Source organism: Capra hircus, chromosome 13, assembly GCF_001704415.2.
Source record: "Capra hircus breed San Clemente chromosome 13, ASM170441v1, whole genome shotgun sequence".
NCBI lineage: Eukaryota > Metazoa > Chordata > Mammalia > Artiodactyla > Bovidae > Capra > Capra hircus.
The window spans coordinates 41,207,971-41,231,324 of NC_030820.1; the positions used below are offsets into that span (position 1 = coordinate 41,207,971).

Consider the following 23,354-nt stretch of genomic DNA (forward strand, 5'->3'; position numbering starts at 1 on the left):
GAGGTGTCACTCTCCCCTTCCCACCCCTAGTACGATTCATTGGCACCTGCTTTGCCCCCACTCATAGAGTTCTTTCTTTATAGGTACCTATTATTGAATCTGGATTTTTGCTAGGCTTCCAACTACTGAGAGTAACTGCTGCTCTGGCCATCTAGAGAAGGTACGCGCCTGGGATGACCCAACCCTCACCACCATCCCCCTAGCTCCCACACACCCCAAAGCCATCTCCTTCATCCAGAACAGTGTGTTGAAATCTTGCATTTCCATGACACCAATTACTCAGATTAAAACTGAGAAATTCAGCAGGATCCAAACATGTAAAAATATTTGGATATTTGACTAAGTCCAATTTTCTTCCAAGTTCTGCTTTCTGAAAACTTTCAAACACCGCATATAAAATTCAGCCAGTTTCACCATCCCAGGAAGAGGGACCCAAGATATGCATGTATTAAAAAGACAGTGTTTGTAATCTCCAAGAGAAATTAGGATGATTTCATACTGCCTGAGACCTTGGTTTCTGAGCCACAGGGTGACTTTTGTGTTTGAATATCTCTGAGCCCAGATAATGCCGAACCATTTGTTGAGGGATACAGGGCCAAGATTCTGGAGATGCCCCAAGAAGGACTGCTTCTTTAACTCGGCCCAACAAATACTCCTATAATGTATTTTAAAACACATAGGCATAAGTCCTGTGTATGAAGTTGTCATGGTTACAGAAGAAAAATAAATATTTGTGCACACAGACATAACATGAAGTCCTTCTACAGTGAAAACAATCTCCTCTGGAAAGACCTTCGAAAGTCAGCAGTGAGCCAGACGTGGATGGAGCTAGTAGGGGGCAGCCTTTAAACGTACCTCTTGGCATCTGCATTTTTCATAAGCCTTGTTTAACAGCATAAAATTAAGGGGCTGTGGGAGTTAGGTGAACTGACACAAAAACCAAGAGCACTGTTATTTATTTTCTACAAGTGACATCATAAGCAGGAGTTTTGCCTGTGTTCTAGTTCGTCTCCAATAAATAAATAACTATGTACAAATGTGCTGAGTTTACAAAACAATAGAGGAAAACCTTTGCATTACAAAAGATACATTTACATGATACATTTTTTTTCCATACACTAAGCATTTCATTCCTAGCTTACTTGAACCAGAGACCCTGTGTAGCAATGTCTAAAGGTGTGTACCTAGGCTCTTCTACCAGAAAGCAAAGCTATAAAAGGAAAATTCCTCAGTTAATTCCTCAGTTTCTTGAATATAGGGCCTAACTTGGCCTGCTACTTATTACTCATATTTAATCTGTTCCAGAACGTTGGCAGCTGTCTGGAACAGCTCTCCTCAAATATACGGAGCAGACAGCCCCCTGCTGAACTTGTTAAAATGTAGATTCCTGTGCAGTAGGTGGGATGGCGCCTGAGGGCATTTCTAACCAGCTTGCCGGGGCAGCTCCTGCCTCCCGGACTGCATTCCAAATGGCTGGGCTCAGAAAACTCTCCTCCAAAGTGGGAGAAATCCTGGAGGGCCTGATCAAGAAGAGGCCATGCTGCAGCCTCCATCCCCAAGCTTCCAAATTCCCAAAATACCAGTAGAGCTGGTTTTATTTGGGCCCACAAATGACAAGGACCATGAGAGTCCAAATGGCCACTGGCGTGAATTCTGCAGCTGAAACTTTCTTGCACTGTCTCCTGGGATGGGCTTCCATCTCCTCTCAATTCAGAACAACCATTTTCAATATTTTCACAAATAACTAATAATAATCATAGGGAAAGACACTGCATAAGAAGCTTAATGATGACTACTTTCCAAATCAAAACAGCAACAACAACAGTAAAACCCAGGTTCATTGTTTGAAAATAAAAAATGAAAATCTTGGGTTGAATTCCTAGGTCAGTCCAGCAACATGAGTCTAATAAATGCCCTTTATATTTTAACCTTTCTTAAAATGCTATTGCTCTGGAAGCCTGAAATCTCAGGATAAATTAGCAACTCTGGTGAAAGAACAGATTCTCAACCATTCTTATTTCTAGTGTTTTTCTTTCTGTTTCACAAAGTAGTTCTGCCCAGGCAGACAGCTAAGAGCAGAAAAGTAGGGTCCAATAGAGACAGGGTGGCTCAGGTAGGTCAGCCGAGTTCCTGGAAAGGGAAAGTTGGGAGAAATGAAAAGGATGAAATGGGGCTTAGCTTCATAAACACAAGAGAGCTGGAAAAACTTCACCAAGATAGTGTAAGGATCCCATAACAAATGGGAGCACACACATAAATAGATAGAGCAGGAGGGAGAGGGGAGGGGAGGGGAGGAAGGCGGGAGAGATGCAAAGCAGGTGTTGGAGACACACCCGGTAGGGAAAAAGCAGAACAAAAAATAAATATAGGGGTCATTATCCTTGACTCAGTGTCATTCATCAGTCCGCTGGAATGATGTCTGCCCCCAGGCTGCCAAACAAGAACACACACACCCCCACCCAGTGCCCCTTGGTGAGGGCACAGGGCACTTTGCAACCTGTCACAATGAAGCTGTCATCCCTGCTCGCTTGTCTGATGACATCATGGAAGTGGCTAGGGCCGAACTTCCAACGCCCCCCTTCCTCTCCTCCATAGCCAAGTGCAGAAGCAGTGAAAGAAGAGGGGTGAGGGGGCTTCTATTCTGATGCCAGCTGAGGTGCTTGGGGCAGGGGAGTTGGAGAGAATGGCTGCGGGGCCGGGAGGAGGGAGGGATGTCCGGGTACCAGGCTTCTCAGAGTTTCTGAGGTGTCCGCTCAGTTTTCACCTGCTGCAGCATCAGCTCCTTGGCAGGGACCCCGCACTTGTACTCCAGCTCCCCCCGCGAGGCGCCCTGCTTCTTGCGCAGGTGGCAAAGGAGGGCCAGAAGCGCCACCACCAGAGACAGGCTTGCGATGGAGATGCCCACGAGCACGCCCGAGTGCAGGGGACCAGCAGGTGCTGGCGAGGGGCGTGCGGTGCCGCCCGGAGTCGGGCTGACCGGGGGCTCCCCAGAGCCGTCATTGTCCTCCAGGGTGCCCTGGCCCTCATTCACCTGGATGGGGTCACAGTCGGTGCCAGTCTGGCCAGAGAGGGCCGAGTCAGGCCCGCAGATGCACTCGTAAGTGCCAGGGAGGTTGTGGCACTGGCCAGGGCAGATGCCGTTGTCACACTCGTTGATGTCCGTGCACACGGAGCCCTCGTCTAGGATATAGCCTTCAGGGCACCAGCAGATGGCCGGGTTGTGGGGGTCGCAGTCAGCCGGGCACGAAGTCTGGTTGCAGAACATCCGGCACTTGTGCGGGGCGCCGGGGACAGGCGCGAAGCCCTCGGCGCAGATGCACTGGTGTTCGGACCGGCCCACCGGCTGGCACTGGTACTCGCAGCTATTGCCGAAGCACGGGTCCACGGGCTCCACGCACTCGCCGTCCACCAGGTCAAAGTCTGGGAAGCAGTGGCACTGGAAGCCGCCCTCAGTGTTGACGCAGCTCTGCGGGCACGGACTGGGCACCTGCGCGCAGTCGTCCACGTCCTCACATCGGTGCTGGTCGGCGGCCAGCTGGTAGCCTGCCTCGCAGATGCACGTGTAGTTGCCGAGCCCGTGGAGGTGGCAGAAGTGCTCGCAGAGTTGGTGGCACGGGTGCTCGGCCGGCGGCCCGCAGGAGCGCCCGTCCGCCTGCAGGGCGGCGTCGGCCGGGCACAGGCAGTTCGAGGCCCCGGCACTCGCCTTGCACTCGTGCTGGCAGCCGCCGCGCTCTACGCCGCAGGCCCAGGCACCTGGGGCTTCCCTGCTCCAGCGCCCCTCGGTCTCTCCCAGCGGCGCCGCGCACTCCAGCTCCACCCCGAGGGGCGCCACCGCGGCGGTGCTGCCCAGCGGCAGCGCCTGAAAGTCTGCGCCGCGGGCTCCGAAAGGGGTGCCATAGGTGATCGAGAGCCCCGCGGCCGCCGTGGCGCCAGGCTCCACAGCCAGCGGCCGGCAGGAGGCGGCGAAGTGGAACTCGCAGAGGAAGCCGTCAGCCTCCGCGTCGCACGGCCGCTCCTCCCAGGCGGGCTCTCCCGGTGCCAGCGCCCCGGCCGCCGCCGAAACGGCGACGCACAGCGGACCGCATAGGCGCTCCCCGTCGTCGCGAGGTCTCGCCCACCTGCTGAAGCTGGTGCGGTTGTCGCCCGTCACCCACTGGAAGCCGCGCAAGGGCCCGGAGTGCTCTGGGTCGTCGCAGCCTGGCGGGCGCTGCAGACCGATCCAGAGGCGCTGACCGTCGCCGCTCAGGAGCAGGGAGATGACATCTTCGGCCACCGAGGAGCGCACGGTCATCAGGTGGCCCTGCAGGCGCTCGCAGACTCGGCTGGCGGCGAGGAAAGTCGCGGGGCCCCGGAAGACGGCGAAGCAGTCGAGATCGACGCACTGGCCGCCGAGCGGCTGAGGCTCAGGGGGCGCCGGGAGCCCCAGGCCCGCGGGGGCCAGCACGCCGAGGAGCAGGACGCGCAGCATGGTGTCCGCACGCGGCGCACAGGGTCCCGGCCGGGACAGAGAGAGGCGGGGAGCCCGCGGCGACAGCTGCTCGCGTCTGTCTCCGACCCGGCGCGTCCGGCTGTGGCGAGGCAGTCTCTGACAGGCCACCAGGCTCGGGCCCGAGTTTATAAGTGAGCGGTCCCCCTCCCTGGACGTTCGGGAAAAGGAAGGAAGTGCCTGGTGGGAAGGGCTGATGCTGCGTTCTCGGATTACTGGGTCCTCCGGACGCCCTGCGCCCGCCCTCGCGCCCGGGATCACCTCGCCCGGGGATGAGTAAATTCGGCCCTGCCTGCGAGGTCCTCGGGCGGGGCCTGCAGCGCAGGCTCCAGGGGGCCCCGCACCTCTGTCAAGGGGGACCCGCCCCGCCAACCGGCCCCATGCGCGCCGCCCTACGAGGGGCTTAACACGCTACCCTCCTGAATCTCCTTGTCCTCTTTTCCTTCATCAGTGTTGTTACCAACTAATTCAAGGAAAGCCTGGATTGCGGAGCTCTTGGAAGACGAGATTGGGCGAGAAGGGCTTAGAATGGGGGCCGGGGGAGGGCGGTTCCGTAATCCCTAGGACCTACAGGGCTTCGGGAGAAGGTGCACGTCACCCAGAGGGTTTGGAGAGGGGCTGCCTAGAGCTTGGCCTCGCACACACACACACACACACACACACACACAAACGCGCTCTCAAGGGGAGCTAGCCGACCGGATCCGCCAGGGCGCCTAGTTCAGGAGACCGAGGCGCTTGGAGACAGAGGGCGTGGCTGGGGCCACCCTCTAACAAGGAGGAGGACTGGCCTAACACTTGGACCCTGGGGGACCCACAAGTTCCTGAGCGCAAGCTACCACGGCCAGACCTCATCTCGTTACGTAAGAAAGTCGCGGAGACACTGTCAGGGTCCCAAATCTCGTCACCTTTAGGAAGTGGCGGCAGACGAATTCCTGCGGACCCCTGTAGGGGAGCGAGTTAGCTTGAGTGGTCTGAGTTTGTCCATCATCTCAGAGGGGCAGTGCAATTCGCACCCCCAAAGGGACGCACGGGGTGCCCTCGCGGGGAGGGTCTGTCTGTTGGGGTCTTTTTCCCAACAGATCAGATGGATACAGGGGCGCACATAGGTGCTACTTGGTCCGCAAAGGACACGGACGAGGGGCGATTAAGCGCTGGTGCGGGGTGGGGAGCACTGGGAGGAGGAGACTGGAATCTGTCACTTTCACGACCTTATCCGCTTACTCACTTGTCAGGAATGCGGAGGGGTCAGTCCAAAGCCCAACCGAGAGTGGCAAATTTGTTTTTTGTTGTGTTGTTTTTTTTTTTTTAACACCCTGTGCCATCCTCCGCTGCGGTCACTCACAGGGATGCGCCAGGTGGCGGCGCTGTTGAACTCTAAACGAAGCCAAAGAAACGGCGATCCCCGAAGTTGGGCTGAAAGGATTCCTTATGCTGAGTCCTTTCTCCGGGTAGGACTCGCAGATCCCCTTCTGACCCGGGGGTCGGGCCCCCTACGTCCAGCCGAGCCCAGAACTTGCTGAAGGAGCTGGACAGTGTGGCGTCGTCACGTGCGGAAGACAGACACCCGCTGGCGGATGGACAGTACTGTCTGCAGTAACCAAGGGGGCGGGGCGGGGACACCCCCGAAAGTGCAAGGGGATGGGGGAAGGCACGCTTGACCATCCCGCTACCCCCTAGCCCCACCCAAAGGGACACGGACATTTGAGGCTTCCTGGATTGGGCCAGACTGCACCTAAAGAAGGAGGAAGGAAAGACACCTCCCCCTCACCCCCCCCCCCACAAGATCGGAGAGTCTCGCAGTCTGGGGTGGGTCCGGGCAGGCACTGTCTGGACATCCCACTGGCTTCGGGACCAAGTCAGGGGCCACGACTCCGTGCACCGCCACCCTGGAGAGGTTGTCTCGGTGGAGCCGATTGGGGCGGGGCGGGGCGGGGCTCCAGACACAGGCTGGAACTCGCCACTTTAGAGACCTCAAAGGTGGACGCCTGAGACAGGAAGGGAGGCAGGGCCAGCCACACCCTTTGTGCCTCTTTTACAAAGGATTTCAGGACTGTGTTGGAGGAAGGCTCAAACAAAGGGTGGGGTCCTCTGAGCCCGCGCCAACCTTTAAAGGAGCTGAGGGACATTCCAGCGTCAGGTCTGGCCCCCACCAAGGTGGGTCACTTCTTGGAGGGGTTCTAGGTGATTTACCCATAAAGAGCCAAAGAGCTTTATCAAATGCGGGAGGCAACTTTTTTTCTTAAGAGACATTAAAAATAAAAAAAAAAAAAAACAACTTTCTAATTCCAACATGAACACCTGTTCTTAGATATATTAACTCCTAGGTCTCCTGATGCTTGGAACCCTTTCCAGTATTCTTGCCTGGGAAATCTCATGGACAAAGGAGCCTGGTGGGCTATGGCTACAGTTCATGGGGTTGCAAGAGTTGGACATCACCGAGTGGCTAAACCCCCTGGTGCAGATCCCGCTTGGCACTGTTTCTCTCCAGAGCACGTGGGCAGCTGTCCCTGCTCTGGCTTAGAATTTAAGCCTCTGAGGTGGGGAGATGGGTGGAAATACACAATTCCAGGTGCTCAGGGCTTCCAGGCTGTGAGATGCAGGGCTAACTCCCAACTGTTGGTGATAAAAGCTCCCCACCCATGGAAACGACTGTCACTAGCACTTGAGGATGTGGGGGAAGGAGGGATGTATAACTTATGCAATACAATAACCATAATCCCCTATGGTTATTTAAACTAAAACTTATTAAAGTTAGAAATTCAGTTTCTCAGTCTCCCTAGTTACAGCAACTGCCCCACTATAGGGGCTAGTGACTATAAATTAGACGTTACTGAGAAAACACTTGATCATCACAGGAACTGCTTTTGGGCCCTGCTGGTCCACACGAGCACTTCCCTGGTGGCTCAGATGGTAAAGCATGGTCCACACAAATGATCTCAAGGAAGATATTGGTGGGGGCACGTGAGTATCCCTTCTAAGATTCCAAGTACACTGTCTTACAGTCATTGCTATTTTCAAGATAATGGTTGTAAAAACTGTCATCAAGGGCTAGAAGGGATATGTTAAGAAGAGCGTAGAAACTGTTTTTGTTTTTGCTTAGTTGCCAAGTCCTTTCTGACTCTTTGCAACCTCACAGACTGTAGCACACCAAGCTCCTCTATCCTCCACTATCTCTCAGAGTTTGCTCAGATTCATGTCCACTGAATCAGTGACACTATCTAACCGTCTCATCCTCTACCGCACCCTTCTCCTTTAGCCTTCAGTCTTTCCCAGAATCAGGGTCTTCTCCAATGAGTCGGCTCTTCACATTAGGTAACCAAATTTTGAAGCTTCAGCTTCACCAACAGTCTTTCCAATGAATAGTCAGGGTTGATTTCCTTTAAGATTGACTGATTTGATCTCCTTGGTACTTGACTAATGAATACATTGGGCTTTCCTGATGACTCAGTAGTAAAATAGAGAAGGAAATGGCAACCCACTCCAGTATTCTTGCCTGGAGAATCCCATGGACAGAGGAGCTTGGTGGACTACAGTCCACGGGTCGCAAAGAGTCAGACACAACTGAGCGACTTCACTTCACTTCACTTCAGTAGTAAAAAATCCACTTGCCAATGCTGGAGATGCAGGTTCAATCCCTGGGTCAGGAAAATTCCCTGGAGAAGGAAATGGCAACCCACTCCAATATCCTTGCCTGGAAAATCCCATGGATGGAGGAGCCGGGCAGGCTACGGTCCATGGAGTCGCAAAAAGAGTCAGACAGAACTTAGCGACTGAACAACAGTAAGTTAGTACATCAATATTATGTTTAACCTGGATATGAATTATAATAATTTAGATATTAAGAAGAAAGACATCTAAAAGGTAAGAACGTCATGTGTATAAGCCATAACAATATTAAGATGAAGACACAAAAATAAAGCCTCTGTGATGGTACAGCAACATATGATTCTAGAAGTGGAAATTAACTGCCTGGTGAGCAAACGTTATTCAGTAAACAAGAGCCTGGCACCTAGCAAGGTGCAGATTTTACTAAATTTTTGCAGTCAGCCAGACTTTCTTCAAGAAGCAAGATGAAAATTGACAGTCCTTTATTGGCCTATTTTTAGAAAAGAAAATATGTTGCATCTACCCAAACCTAATATTTGATAACATATTTGATGGTGAAAGACCAACAGCTCTACTCCTAAGGTCAGAAATCAGACAAAGATGCCTGTTCCTGCCATAGGGTGCTGGAGGTTCTAGCTAGATTCTATCCAGGGTAGTTCTGCATGGAAATGAAATAAAAGGCATTCAGATTTAAAAGGAAGACATAAAATTATCTCTTTATTGATCATATTGCCTTGCTTATATGCAGAAAATCCTAAGAAAACTATCCCCAAACCATAAGATCTAATAAACAAGTTCAGCCTTACAGGAAGTAAAATCAATACCTAAAACCCATTTTGCATTTCTATATAGTAACAATGCACAAATTTAAAATGAAATTAGAAAACAATTTCATTTACAATAGTATTAAAAATAATTACTTAGGAATAAATTTAACAGAAGAAGTGCAAAATACATACTCTGACAACTACAAACAATGTTTAAAGACATTTTAAAAGACCTAAATAAAGGAAAAGACAGTTTATGTTTATGGATTGGAAGATTTAAGCTGACAAAACTCCCAAAATTAATGTACAGAGTCAATAGAATCTGCATTAAAATATCTGCTGATTTTTCTACAGAAATTGTCATGCTGATCCTAAAATTCACAAGGAAATTCAAGGGGCTCTGAAAAACCAAAGTAATCTTGGAGAAGAGAAACAAGACAGGAGGACTCACACTTTTTTATTTCAGATTTTACTACAAAGCTACAGTAATCAAAACAGTGTGGTTCTGGCATCAGAAAAGACCTAATCAGTCTCTTTGGCACAGAATTGAGTCCAAAAATAAACCCTTTGAATATATACAGTTGGCCAATAAGCATATGAAAAGATGCTCAATAAGAAAAATTTTTATATTTAATCAATTTAGTCAATTTTTACAAGGATGGCAAGACAGTTAAGTGGAGGAAAGAACAGTCTTTTTTACTGTAGCCATCCTAGTGGGAATGAACTGATATCTTATTGTGGTTTGATTTACATTTCCCACCAATGACATTGAACGTCTATCTTCATGTGCTTATTGGCCATTCGTATGTCTTCTTTAGATGAATATCTATTCAGATTCTTTTTTAATTTTTATTTTTTAATTCAAGGATAATTGCTGTATAGAATTTTGTTGTTTTCTATCAAACCTCAACCTCAGTCAACCATAAGTTGGCCATAAGTTGGCCATAAGTGTACATATATCCCCTCCCTTTGGAACGTCCCTCCCATCTCCCTCCCCATCCCACCCCTCTAGGCTTATACAGAGCTCCTGTTTGAGTTTCCTGAGCCATATAGCAATTCCTGTTGGCTGTCTATTTTACATATGGTAATGTAAGTTTCCGTGTTACTTACTCCATACATCTCACCCTCTCCTCCCCTCTCCCCATGTCCATAAGTCTATTCTCTATGTCTGTGTCTCCATTGCTGCCCTGTAAATAGATTCTTCTGTACCATTTTTCTAGATTCGACATATATTTGTTAGAATACAGTATTTATCTTTTCTTTTCGACTTACCTCACTCTGTATAATAGGTTCTAGGTTCATCCACTTCATTAGAACGGACTCAAATGTGTTCCTTTCATGGCTGAGTACGTCGTGTATGTGTACCACAACTTTCTTATCCATTCATCCAGATAAGGGGATAAGGATAAACTTCCTTATCCCCCTTATCCAGTCCTTAGGGGTCTGAGAACAGACCTGCAGGATGCTTTGGTAGCCACCCTGCCCACCCCCAGGTGAGGGAGTGAGACCATCTCGAAGTTGGGCAAACGGGGGCCCTGAAGAGTGAAGGAGTCACAGAGAGCAGCTGTTAGGAGGGAGCTCTGCTCGGAGTCAGGGGCTGCCAACACTGAATCCTTTCTTCAGAAATCCCACTCCGAGTCACAGACCCAGGGGGTGCCCAGGGTTCGGTCAAGCTCTGTGGAAAGGGGGATGGGAGTGGCTCCCCGCTGGGAGCTCCCAACCTCACTCACCTGCACCCAGAGCCAGCCCACCCACAGAGGGAGGGGGAAGCATTCACCCACACCCAAACCCTGGGAATGCTCTTCAGACTGGGAATAATTCTGAAGCCAGATTTAAGAGAAGTGCTGGCAAAGGCTTCTCTTTAGAGTTTATTCTCCTTTAGAAGGGACTTTGGGGACATTCAGCAAGACCCAGCCTTTTGGGGTCCCTTACAACACCCCTCCCAGGAAAGAGGACCTACCTACCTCATGTTCCAACAGGTGATGAGGACAGAAGCTTCCTCCTTGGAGCTGGATGCCACTTTTATGCTTCTGGTGTCCAGCTGGCCACTGAAGAACTTGGAGTCAACAGATGCATGGGAAAATCCTGGCAGCATCATCCATGGTGCACAATTAAAACTCCAGCTGGTCCTACCGCAGCCAGGATAAATACACGCAGCTGGTAACAAGAAAATCCAGAACTTGAAATACGCCACAGAGACACTTTAAGGCTGTTTTCTTGCAATACTTACTCTTCTGCTGTCTTCCTGTGGTTTGAGCATGGACAAGATTCTTGTATTTTATCTAAAAGTCTTGTTTCATGGTGAATTAAGCAGTCTCTGAATCTGGAGAAAATCATGATTGGAAAAAATATCTATTTGGCTTCCTGTTTCCCAGAAAGTCTTTGCCGCTGTTTCCATTTCTGGCCCAGCATCTTTCCAAAGAGTTGAGAATGTCGTTTAAATGAGTCAGTCCCCAGAGCTCAGTGGAAGTGACAAAAATGTGGACTGAACATTCATGCATTGTCAGCTCTGGTCGAGTGAGGGGCAGCTGGGGTCGGAAACAGGCAGAGGGAAAGGAAGTAATCTACTAGCCAAGTGGCTGCCTTGCTCCCCAGCGTGAGGTCCCAGACCAGCATCCTTGTCTGGGGACTGCTTCCAATGTGCCATCTCTGATGGGCCCACCCTGTGCTTCCCAAATCAGGATCTGCCTTTGCCAAGACCCCCTCCTGGGGGCATGGGGGGCACACACTCCCCCCGCCAAGTGGTTGTGCTGAGGAAGGACCTAGCCAGGCAGCAGAACGGCCTCACTGAGACCTTGCAATAAACCAGCCCCTTCCCTGCTCGCTCCCTACAGAGGTTCACTGACCCTCTCTAGTTTGTGAAAAGGAGCCCTGAGACCAACAGCATCACCGTTATGTCTTATCTCTGTAAAGACCATTCATCACCTCAGACTTGTCAGAAAGGCAAATTCCTGAGCCCAGCACAGACCTCCTGAGTCAGAAACTCCAGGGCTTGGGCCCAGACATCTGTGTCTATTTGGTTCCTTCACTGTAGTCGGATTACCATTTCATGCAGCTGACTACCTGCCCAGTTGGTGCAAACTTGAATAAATTAAAGTGTAGCTTCCTGGGTTGCCATCTCTCTGGTCTAATTTACTTAAATGTAAAAGCTGATTTCTATTTTTAGTCAAATATCATCATTAAATAGTACCTTCTATATGTTGACGAGGTCACATCCCTCAAACCAGAGGTCAACAAAAGGGACAGATAGTCAATATTTTATCACAATGGTGGGCACATAAGATGAACTTGAACAAGTCCAAATGCTCTTAGCTCTGTTTCTATGATAGATAAGCTCCCTGAGACTCAACCTCTCTTCTCAAAATGAGGAAAAGAGCTACATCTTAGGGTTAGATGACAAAATCTGGATCCTAGGATGAATCTCTGAGTCTGCTTCATGGACACTCAGGATGGGCAGGGGAACCAGGCAGATCCGTGGGGCAAGCATTGAGTATTTGTTCCCTAAAACAGCTGCTGCCATGTATTCTGCTGTCAGCAAGCACACTTCTGTTCATACCGATATCCAAGTCTCACTGGCCAGAAAATTTTATGAAGATCCCTGGCCCTCAAAACTTCAAGCTCATGAGGACATATGATCACCTTCAAGAACCTACACACCAAGGTCATACGCAACTAATGGATTCCTCTTTAATATTAATCTAAAATTAACCGTGTCAACAATAAGTAGAGAAACTGAGGCATGGGAAAAAAATTACTTTGTCAAATCTCATTCATTTAGACAAGATAGAGGAACATGTGTTTGTCTTGCTGGGTAAGGAAGGAAAGTGGGTCAGAAAATATGAAAAGTCTGAATTAGAAAATGTTTAAGGCAACAAGGCAGACACTCTTGGTTGGCTGATTCCTCCCCCATCCAAAACCCTTCACAACCTTGCTCTCTAATGACCCTCCCAGTGGTCAGCCTACAGACAGTCATGTTGTTCAATTTTAGCCAACACAATATTTTTTAAAACTGCTTGGAGGGCTATCAGGAGGATTCTTCAAAAAAGAAAAATAGAGGATTTGTTTCTGGTAAAAAAAAATTAATTAATTCTGGAAAAAATATGAAAACAGCTATTTGAAGGCACTGGGTAGTGACCAGTCTCAGATAGAAACTGGAGGGATTTATCCCTTCAAAGAAGGAAACCACTTTGGGTGAGATTCATATTTATTCATACTTTATCCCAAGCACACTCTCAATTTACGAGGTATGGGACAACTAAGACCCCTTAAGAGAATGAAAAGACAAGCCATGGACTTGGAGAAAATCTTTGTAAAAAAAAAAAAAATGATAAAGGACTGATACCTAAAATATACTGCTGCTGCTGCTAAGTCACTTCGTTGTATCAGACTCTATGCGACCCCATAGACGGAAGCCCACCAGGCTCCCCCATCCCTGGGATTCTCTAGGCAAGAACACTGGAGTGGGTTGCCATTTCCTTCTCCAATGCATGAAAATGAAAAGTCAAAGTGAAGTTGCTCAGCCATATCTGACTCTTAGTGACCCCATGGACTGCAGCCTGCCAGGCTCCTCTGTCCATGGGATTTTCCAGGCAACAGTACTGGAGTGGGGTGCCATTAAAATTCAACTGTAAGAAAACAGCCCAATTTTATTTATTTATTTATTTTTATTTTTATTGGAAGCTAATTACTTTACAATATTGTAGTGGTTTTGCCATACACTGACATGAATCAGCCATGGGTGTACATGTGTTCCCCATCCTGAACCCCTCTCCCACCTCCCTCCATATCATATCCCCTCAGGGTCATCCCAGTGCACCAGCCTTGAGCTCCCTATCTCATGCATTGAACCTGGACTGGCAATTTATTTCACATATGATAATATACATGTTTCAATGCTATCCTCTCAAATCATCCCACCCTTGCCTTCTCCCACAGAGTCCAAAAGACTGTTCTATACATCTGTGTCTCTTTTGCTGTCTCACATATAGGGTCATCATTACCATCTTTCTAAATTCCATATATATGCCTTAGTATACTGTATTGGTGTTTTTCTTTCTGACTTACTTCACTTTGTAAAATAAGCTCCAGTTTCTTCCACCACATTAGAAGGGATTCAAATGTGTTCTTTTTAATGGCTGAGTAATATTCCATTGTGTATATGTACCATAGCTTTCTTATCCATTTGTCTGCTGATGGACATCTAGGTTGCTTCCATATCTTGGCTATTATAAACAGTGCTGTGATGAACATTGGGGTACACATGTCCCTTTCAATTCTGATTTCCTCAGTGTGTATGCCCAGCAGTACAACTCAATCTTAAAATGGGCAAAAGACCTTAACAGACACCTCACCAAAGAAGATACACAGATGGCAAATAAGCATTTGAAAACATGCTCCACTTCATGTCATCAGGGAAATCCAAATTAAACCAACAATAAGATAGTGCTCAACATTCAGAAAACTAAGATCATGGCATCTGGTCCCATCACTTCATGGAAAATAGATGGGAAAACAGTGGAAACAGTGTCAGACTTCATCTTTTGGGCTCCCAAATCATTGCAGATGGTGATTGTAGCCATGAAATTAAAAGATGCTTACGCTTTGGAAGGAAAGTTATGACCAACCTAGACAACATATTGAAAAGCAGAGATGTTACTTTGCCTAAAAAGGTCTGTCTAGTCAAGGCTATGGTTTTTCCAGTGGTCAAGTATGGATATGAGAGTGGGACTGTGAAGAAAGCTGAGCGCCGAAGAATTGATGCTTTTGAACTGTGGTGTTGGAGAAGACTCTTGAGAGTCCCTCGGACTGCAAGGAGGTTCAACCAGTCCATCCTGGAGGAGATCAGTCCTGGGTGTTCATTGGAAGGACTGATGTTGAAGCTGAAACTCCAATACTTTGGCGACCTCATGCAAAGAGCTGACTCATTGGAAAAGACCCTAATACTGGGAGGGATTGGGGGCAGGAGGAGAAGGGGATGACAGAGGATGAGATGCCTGGATGGCATCACCAACTCGATGGACATGAGTTTGAGTAGACTCCGGGAGTTGGTGATGGACAGGGAGGCCTGGAGTGCTGTGATTCATGGGGTCGCAAAGAGTCCAACACGACTGAGCGACTGAACTGAAATGGACTGAACACACCTATTGGAATGGTCAAAATCCAGAACACTGACTACACTAAACGTTGGGGAGGTTGTGGGGCAGCAGAAATGCTCACTCATTGCTGACGCAAATACAAAATGGTTTGGTCACTTTGGAGCACAGTTTGGAAATTTCTTACAACACCAAACACACTCATACATTATTCACAATCTTAGGTAGTCACACTAATGAATAAAAACTTATGTCCACACAAACACATGGATGTTTATAGTAATTTTATTGATAATTGCCAAAACTTGGAAGCAACCAAAATATCCTCCAGTAGGTAAATGGATAAATTAACTGTGGTCCATCCAGACAATGGAATATTATCAGAACTAAAAAGAAATGAGCCCTTGAGCCATGAAGAGACATGGAGGAAACTTAAATGTTTCCTATGCCAATCAGAAAATGCAACAGGCTATATGATGCCAAATGTATGACATTCTAGAAAAGGCAACACTACAGAGACTGTGAAATGTCAGTGGTTGCCAGGATTTGGGGAGGGGGGATAAGGTGAACAGGTGGAGCACAGGGAAATTATTCTGTGTGATACATGCAATGGTGGATACAGTTTTCAAAACCCATAGAATGGGGACTTTCCTGGTGGTCCAGTGGTTAAGATTTTATATCTCTACTGCAAAGGGCCAGGGTTAAATCGCTGGTCAGGGAAACTAGATCCCACATGTTGCAACTAAGACCCAGTGCAATATACACACACACCCATGTGCAGAGCTTCCCTGGTGGCTCAGATGGTCAGGAGTCCACCTGCAATGCAAGAGACCTGGGTTTGATCCCTGAGTCAGGAAGATCCCCTGGAGAAGGAAATGGCAACCCACTCCACCATTCTTGCCTGGGAAATTCCATGGACAGAGGAGCCTGACACGCTACAGTCCATGGGGTCACAAAAGAGTCAGACAGGACTGAGCAACTGAACAATATTTAAGGTACGGTACAAAAGTGAACCCGAATGTAAACTATGGACTTTAGTTAACAATAATGTGTCAATATGGCTCACACATTGTACCCCATGTGCCACACCAAAGCCCAGTCTTAGTAATAGGAAATTGAGAAATCTTTATGCGGGTCAGGAAGCAACAGTTAGAACTGGACATGGAACAACAGACTGGTTCCAAATAAGAAAAGGAGTACATCAAGGCTGTATATTGCCACCCTCCTTATTTAACTTATATGCAGAATATATCATGAGAAACGCTGGGCTGGAGGAAGCACAAGCTAAAATCAAGATTGCCAGGAGAAATATCAATAACCTCAGATATGCAGATGACACCACCCTTATGGCAGAAAGTGAAGAAGAACTAAGAGCCTCTTGATGAAAGTGAAAGAGGAGAGTGAAAAAGTTGGCTTAAAGCTCCATATTCAGAAAATGAAGATCGTGGCATTTGGTCCCATCACTTCATGGCAAATAGATGGGGAAACATTGGAAAGAGTGGCTGACTTTATTTTTCCGGGCTCCAAAATCACTTCAGATGGTGATTGGAGCCATGAAATTAAAAGACGCTTACTCCTTGGAAGGAAAGTTATGACCAACTTAGACAGCATATTAAAAAGCAGAGACATTATTTTGCCAAGAAAGGTCCGTCTAGTCAAGGCTATGGTTTTTCCGGTGGTCATGTATGGATGTGAGAGTTGGACCAGAAAGAAAGCTGAGCGCCGAAGAATTGATGCTTTTGAACTATGGTGTTGGAGAAGACTCTTGAGAGTCCCTTGAACTGCAAGGAGATCCAACCGGTCTATCCTGGAGGAGATCAGTCCTGGATGTTCATTGGAAGGACTGATGTTGAAGCTGAAACTCCAGTACTTTGGCCACCTCATGCAAAGAGCTGACTCATTGGAAAAGACCCTGATGCTGGGAAAGATTGAGGGCTGGAGGAGAAGGGAACAACAGAGGATGAGATGGCTGGATGGCATCACTGACTCAATGGACATGGGTTTGGGTAGACTCCGGGGGTTGGTGATGGACAGGGAGACCTAGCGTGCTGTGGTTCATGGGGTCACAAAGAGTCGGGCATGACTGAGCAACTGAACTGAAAATGTTGAGAGGTTACAAAGGAACTCTCTACTTTCAACTCAATTCTTTTGGAAACCTAAAATTGCTCAAAAAATCCAATAATGGAAAATAATAGTTGATTAACCCAAAATAAAACAAGAAAAAGGCATCAGATTTAAAAAAAAAAAGTGGGCAAGGCAGAAACCAAGTAACCCAAGAGGCTTGAACCTGATAAACTCTGATTTCGTCTGTTTGAATTCCTAGAACAGGTGAAAGGACTGAATCCACAGAAGAAGTGAAGCAATGCTTATCTACAGGGTGAGAACAGACGGGAAGGAACATAGGAGACCCGCTGGGCAGTGGAAGGTCTTCCTGACTGAAGCGCTAGTTATGGGATCTGTACTCTTATCACAACTGAGCAAATTGTCAAGGTGGGATTAGTGCCTTTCTCTGCCTATAAATGAGGGAAAGAAAGAATTTTTTTTTTTTTTTGCATGTGATAAGCATGAGGATGAAAGTCACAGGCTGGTGATGAAGGACCAAAAAGACAGAAGGCAGCCTGAGATTTCCCATCTCTGGACCCTTCATCATATAAGAAAATAGACATTATGTTAATCAGGCATTATTATGGGCAGACGAATTCACCACTGAATACTACAAGTTCACTTAACATAAAAGCAGAAAGAGAATAAAATACCCAGAATATATATTGAAAAATACTGATTCATTTGCATTCATGTGAGAATCATTTCTAGTTCCCGTCTATTCTACACAAATGGATGTAAACACTGGGATAAGCCCCTGAAGATTAATTTGGTAGGCTACATAGATCAGCTAAAAATCTCGTATGAACCTCATTTCCCCAACAAAACTTCATTCATTCATTCATTCATTCTGGTTTGTTTTCTTGTTTGTTAAGCTGATGTGTGAGTTGATTCCAGACCGTGTGACTCCAACTTTCAAAATAACAAGGCCCAAATGAATCATCTTTTCCTATGCTCAAAAAAGAAAAAAAATGCCTCATGTTGAAGATCACTTGGCACGTAACTGAAGTTAACAGAGAGCCTTTCATTTCAGCCACAAATCAGTAAGCAGCAATCCAGTCTCCAAGCATCAAAACCAGTCTGGGCATCTGGTCCCCTCTGAAAAAGCCTCTTAAAGAAAGGCCATGACATTACTGCTGACATCAGCACCTGCAGTGCCCAGGAGCTTTTCCAAGATTGTTTTCACTTATGAACTTAAATAACACGAAAGATTGTTTCTACAGTAAAAGATGCTTCCCTAAATAGGCAGGACCTGAAGACAAAGGATAGGGTTTGACTGTGGCCATTGCTCAGAAGGAAATGCAGTTAGGTAACTCGAAGGCAAGGGGATAAAAGAAGAAACAGGACACTGTGAAAAGAGAACATTCAGCAAGATGTTGGGCAGCGGTACTGGGGGTGGCACAAGCGGGGGCTGGCAAAGACCACTTCTTAGCGAGGTATGTGCCTCTCGTGATGGAGGCCAGAAAAATGAATGGGATTCATGATTCCTGAGCTGCCCTGGAGGGAGGTAGAGAGAAGACTGGGAACAGTTGTGTCCAGGTCCACGCTCGCGAATAAACCTCCTGTGAATACCTGTGGCCAAGACTGTGAGCATCATGGTTTCATTGCCCTTGAGTAGATGTCTAAAAGCAGAATTGCTAGGTCATGTGCGTGTACGTTTAACTTCTTAAGAAGCTAGCCCACTGTCTTTGACAAAGCAGCACCTCTGGCATTCCCATCAGTGTGCACAAGGGGTGCAGTGGAGCAGTGGTCTCTGCCAGCAGGGTGCAGTCACACCTCCGCCTCCAGGACACACAGAGGCGCTATTGTGACCAAGACAGAGGCAGGAAGGCCCCTGTGGGGTCAGTGAGGCTGCAGGCACCCTCAGATCACGGTGGGCCTCAGGTACACAAGCTCTCAGGGGATGGCAGAGAGCTTTGAGCGGTACGTGTGTGTGTGTGTGTGTGTGTGTGTGTGTGTGTGTGTGTGTGTGTGGTGTACATGCACACATGTGTGCCTGGGGGAATACACAAGTGCGAGAATACAGAGGTGCTCTCTTGGACATAAGTTGTTATTAGAAATACCCATCATTGCTCAGTGCTCCACCTTCCTGTCTCACACAGGATGAAAGCCAGCTCGTCTCCTCAGGGACCTACTGGTTGACACCCTTGAAGTTAGCCGGAGGTGGTGAGACCTAGCAATCCAGGTGAGGCTGCAGGATTTCATAGCCCTACTTCACCACTTGTCAGCTGGGACCGTGAGCAAATTTCCCAGCTTGTCTGTGTTTCCACTTCCTTACCTATCAAGTGGGGAGAGTAATTCTGCCTGTTTCTCAATAAATCAGTGGCACTTTTTATCTGATAGTAGTCAAAGTTTGGTAAATTTTCCTGTCACCTTGCTTTAATGTGTCCCAAGAACTGAACTATTCAGGTGGCCTTCTGTTGGCCACATTTGAGATGAAGCTGTGTGTAAAACCGTGTGTGAGGCTCACCTTTCCCTTGAGTGCCCCCCAGCCTCACAGGAAGACAGACGCAGAGCCACTGAGCCATCACGTCAAGAACAAAGGGGTGGGGGCGGTTAGAGAAATCTGGAAAGAGAGCTCTCTCCTCAAGGTCCCAGCTGCCTCCTGAGGAAATCGGCAGTGACTTGCGGAGGAAGGAAGGGCTGTTTCTGCTCGGTGTGGGGGTGATGAGGACAGGCGGCAATTCACCCAGACTGTTCACCAGAGGCTGTGTCTGTGCTCGGGTCAACTCCCATCCCCCCGTGTCTGCATCTCTGTACCTGAAGGCTTCCCCATCCCAGAGTGGAGCCCCTCTGGAAGTACCGGGAATTACCCATCCGCCTGCAGCAGCCCCATCCACAATGGATGGAAGTCAGTGTATCAATACCCCGGCTCCCACGGCCCTCTGGTGGAATGACATTTCCTAGTGTTTCCACAGTTGCATTGCCTCCGCATGACCCTACCGCTAATGTCCATCTTTCCCATTAAACTACTTTACTGGAATCCCTGTCTCCATGTCTGCTTCTGGAGCAAAAGGAGCCTGAAGACCAGATGGAGAAGACAGCCTGGTCCAAGAGGAATAGGGACATCTTGAGTGTGGGCAGTGCTCTGTGCAGGGGGAGCAGCCTGGGGTGAGGAGCCAGTAAAAGATGAAGGCCGCGGACAACATCAGAGATTCAAGTAGGACCCTCATAGTCTCCCCCTGCCTGCCATTCTGCTCCAAGACCCCAGGGCAGCCAAGCATCAGACACAGAGTTATTGAGTGCTACTGTGTGCCAGGCCCAGGGAGCATCAGGGACCAGGGACCAGGCAACAACAACAAAAATTGCCCTAGAGGTGCTTACATATATGTAAGTACAGGCAATAAGTCAATAAATCTTAACCACAGGAAGAAATGATACGCCATGTTAGAAGGTGACTGGTGCTTTGGGCAGGACAGGGGTCTCTGGGGGGGCTGGAGAGACAGTGCAGTTTCACAGCCACCTCAAGAGACAAGAAAAGAGAGGAGCAGGGGAAAGTCAGGAGACTTGGGAAGGAGGCCCATCCAAAATCACTTCTAGAATAAGAGAGTCGAGAGAGTGGCCAGGAGGGCCTACTCCCAATAATGAGACAAGAGAACCACCCCCAAACAGATAAAGCAGAGCTCCTCCAGGGGGGGCCCCAGACCAGCAGCAGCAGTCTCTCCCGGAAACCTGCTAGAAATGCAGAGTCTCGCAGGCTCCAACCCAGACTTGCCCACTCTGGGCAGAGGCCCTGTGAGGGCTCCAGGCTCCTGAGATGGAGAGAGCGGGCCCAGAGCAAGGCAGGACGGGAACACAGAGAGAAGAACATAAAGAAGGCTGGAAACAGAGATATTCTAAGAGAAATGATTTGTATTCATAAAATGCCACAAATTAGCACAGGGTATCAGTTTGGAGATTTAGACAGGATGTAATTGGAGGTGAAGATGCCCAGAAGGTTGCATTTCATATTGGTAAAGAAAGGGATAATGCCAAACGCACGTCAGTCACCCAATTGTGCAGCTTTGCCGGTGGTTCAGCTGGTAAAGAATCTGCCTGCAATGCAGGAGACCTGGGTTCAATCCCCGGGTCGGGAAGATCCCCTGGAGGAGGGCAAGGCAACCCACTCCAGTATTCTTGCCTGGGAAATCCCATGGACAGAGGAGCCTGGCAGGCTATAGTCCATGGGGTCAAAAGAGTCAGACACAGCTGAGTGACTAAGCCATCGAGGAGAAGACAGAACTGCTAGAAATACAAGGATTGACAAAGCTGATCTCCATGGGAGATGATGAGAAAGAGGATGGACTAGCTGGTGTGATGGGTGTACAGGACTGCACCCCCCACCCCCAGTGCACACACCAAAACCTTAACCGTGACCATGAGGGTGGGTCCTGGGACACACAGGGCACCTTGCCCTAGTTCAGAGATGATGGGTTTGACAAGGAAGTGAACGGTTAGGTTTGGGACTGAATCTTTTTCGGAAAGGAAGACTCTGGAGAAAGAAGGTAAAAGGCACAATTATTTCCTTCCACCTCATAGATCTCATTATTTTCACTGGATATTTGAACACAGAAGGAGCTCGAGAGAGCAGATGTCATGGACCCAGCTTAAGCCTTTATGATACCAGGACAAGCATGAAACGCAGAGAGGGCAAGGTAAAAGTCTTTGCAGGGAAAGGTGACAAGAGCCTGATGAGGAGGGTGTTGGTCCTCCACAGGGGTCAGCAGGAAAGAGCCTGGCTGTTCCGCTGTGTGACCCAGGAGGTTAGAGATGGCGTGGAGAGAAAACAGCCTTGCATGGTCTCCGACTGAAAGCCAAGATGTGCTGTTGGGGCCCAGTGGCCTTCATTTTGACCTTCATCCAGGCATCCCCTACCCCCTTCCCTCCCTCTCTCTCCTTCCCTTCTTCCCTCTGTTTATGCTCCACTCCTCCCATCCTTCCCTCCACGCAGCTGAAATCTATGGATTTTAACCACAAGGGAGGACCAGCATCAATGGTGGCAAAACTCAAATAAAAAGCCCAGCAAACAGGACCCAGGGCAGCAGCTCCTGGGGAGCTCTGGCTGCCGGCTCCTGGAGGCTCAGGCAGAGTGTGCTCCCTGCTGTGAAGAGAAGAGCCTCAGGTCAAGTTCACGGGAGAGACTGTTGACCTCAGGGCTTATCCTCCAACTTGACCTTTCACTCCTCCCCTCTTTCTTCTCTTTTCACCACTCCTGGCCTTTATTTCCTCTGAAGACAATGATCCAGGGTGTAAGAGATGAGACACTTTTGAGCGGAGGCTTTTTGATTTGGGGTTTATTGTCTCTTCCTCCTCATACTGAATAGATTGAGGAGTCAGCTCAATCAGGATGGACTCTTTCAGTCCATGTTAAAGCCGTGGAAGGTACATGATGTGTATGTGGCTCTTTCATGTTAATCTATGGGTTTTCTGTCACAGATGTACTTGTTTTGCACAATAGGTTTAATTCTGTATGCATTTTGTGTGTGTGTGACTCAATCATGTTTGAAAGATTTGCTAGCAATTACATCACTCTAAGTCTCTAAGAGGAATTTCTGCTGAAGTGTGGCATTTTTGTTCCTGGGCTTTTCCTATAAATCAGGAAACCCTGGCCTCAAGGTTTTTCAATATGAAACAGAGGATGTTAGGATTGTATGTATTTGTGTGTCTCTTTGTGTCTCTCTCTTTGTGTGAAAGGTGCTTTTCTCTCTGTGTGTGTGCGCGTATGTTGCGTTTCTGTGTGTGTGTGTGTATGTTGGGGAGGAGGCAGCCACAGTTCTTCATATTAAGATATTATTTCCAAATGGGTTTTGTTAGTGACTAGACAGCTCAAGAATAAGTTTTATTGAGCCCCGGTAATGACTGTTTATCACAAGTGTCCAGGCCATTAGCATCACCGGAAAGCCCTTGATTCCCCATAAGCCCTGTTTTTACAAAGTCCACAGTCTGGAGAGCAAGTCGACTGGGAATCAACCACCATCTGCTGCTCCAGCCTCCAGTCACGGTGAGGTTTATGTGGCAGAACAATGAGCGAGCGGTCGGCCTGTCCAGTTAGTTAAATATACTGGAAAAGGTTTGGTGCCCAAGTGGTCATAAGTGCTCCTGTGATCATTGCAGAATGGTGTTTGCAAATCGCACCCATTAGACACGTTTAATCCAGCACCAGGCGTCACCCACACAACTAAAACGATGCAGGGGATAGAACAGTGGAGATGGAGGCGTGCAGCAGGGCTCAGGGTCAGACGGCAGAGTCTAGAAGCACAGATCTGGGCCTGGGGGCCACCCTACCCTGTCCTCCACCCACCTCGGTGCCCTCAGTGCCGC

At 48.3% G+C, this 23,354-nt stretch overlaps 1 protein-coding gene across 1 annotated transcript; it reads right to left on the bottom strand.

The window, feature by feature from the left end:
- THBD (thrombomodulin) lies at positions 940-5,760 on the bottom strand. Its single transcript, XM_018057275.1, has one exon. It carries the CDS (start codon positions 4,466-4,468, stop codon positions 2,732-2,734), a length of 1,737 nt encoding a protein of 578 aa, XP_017912764.1. The 5' UTR covers positions 4,469-5,760; the 3' UTR covers positions 940-2,731.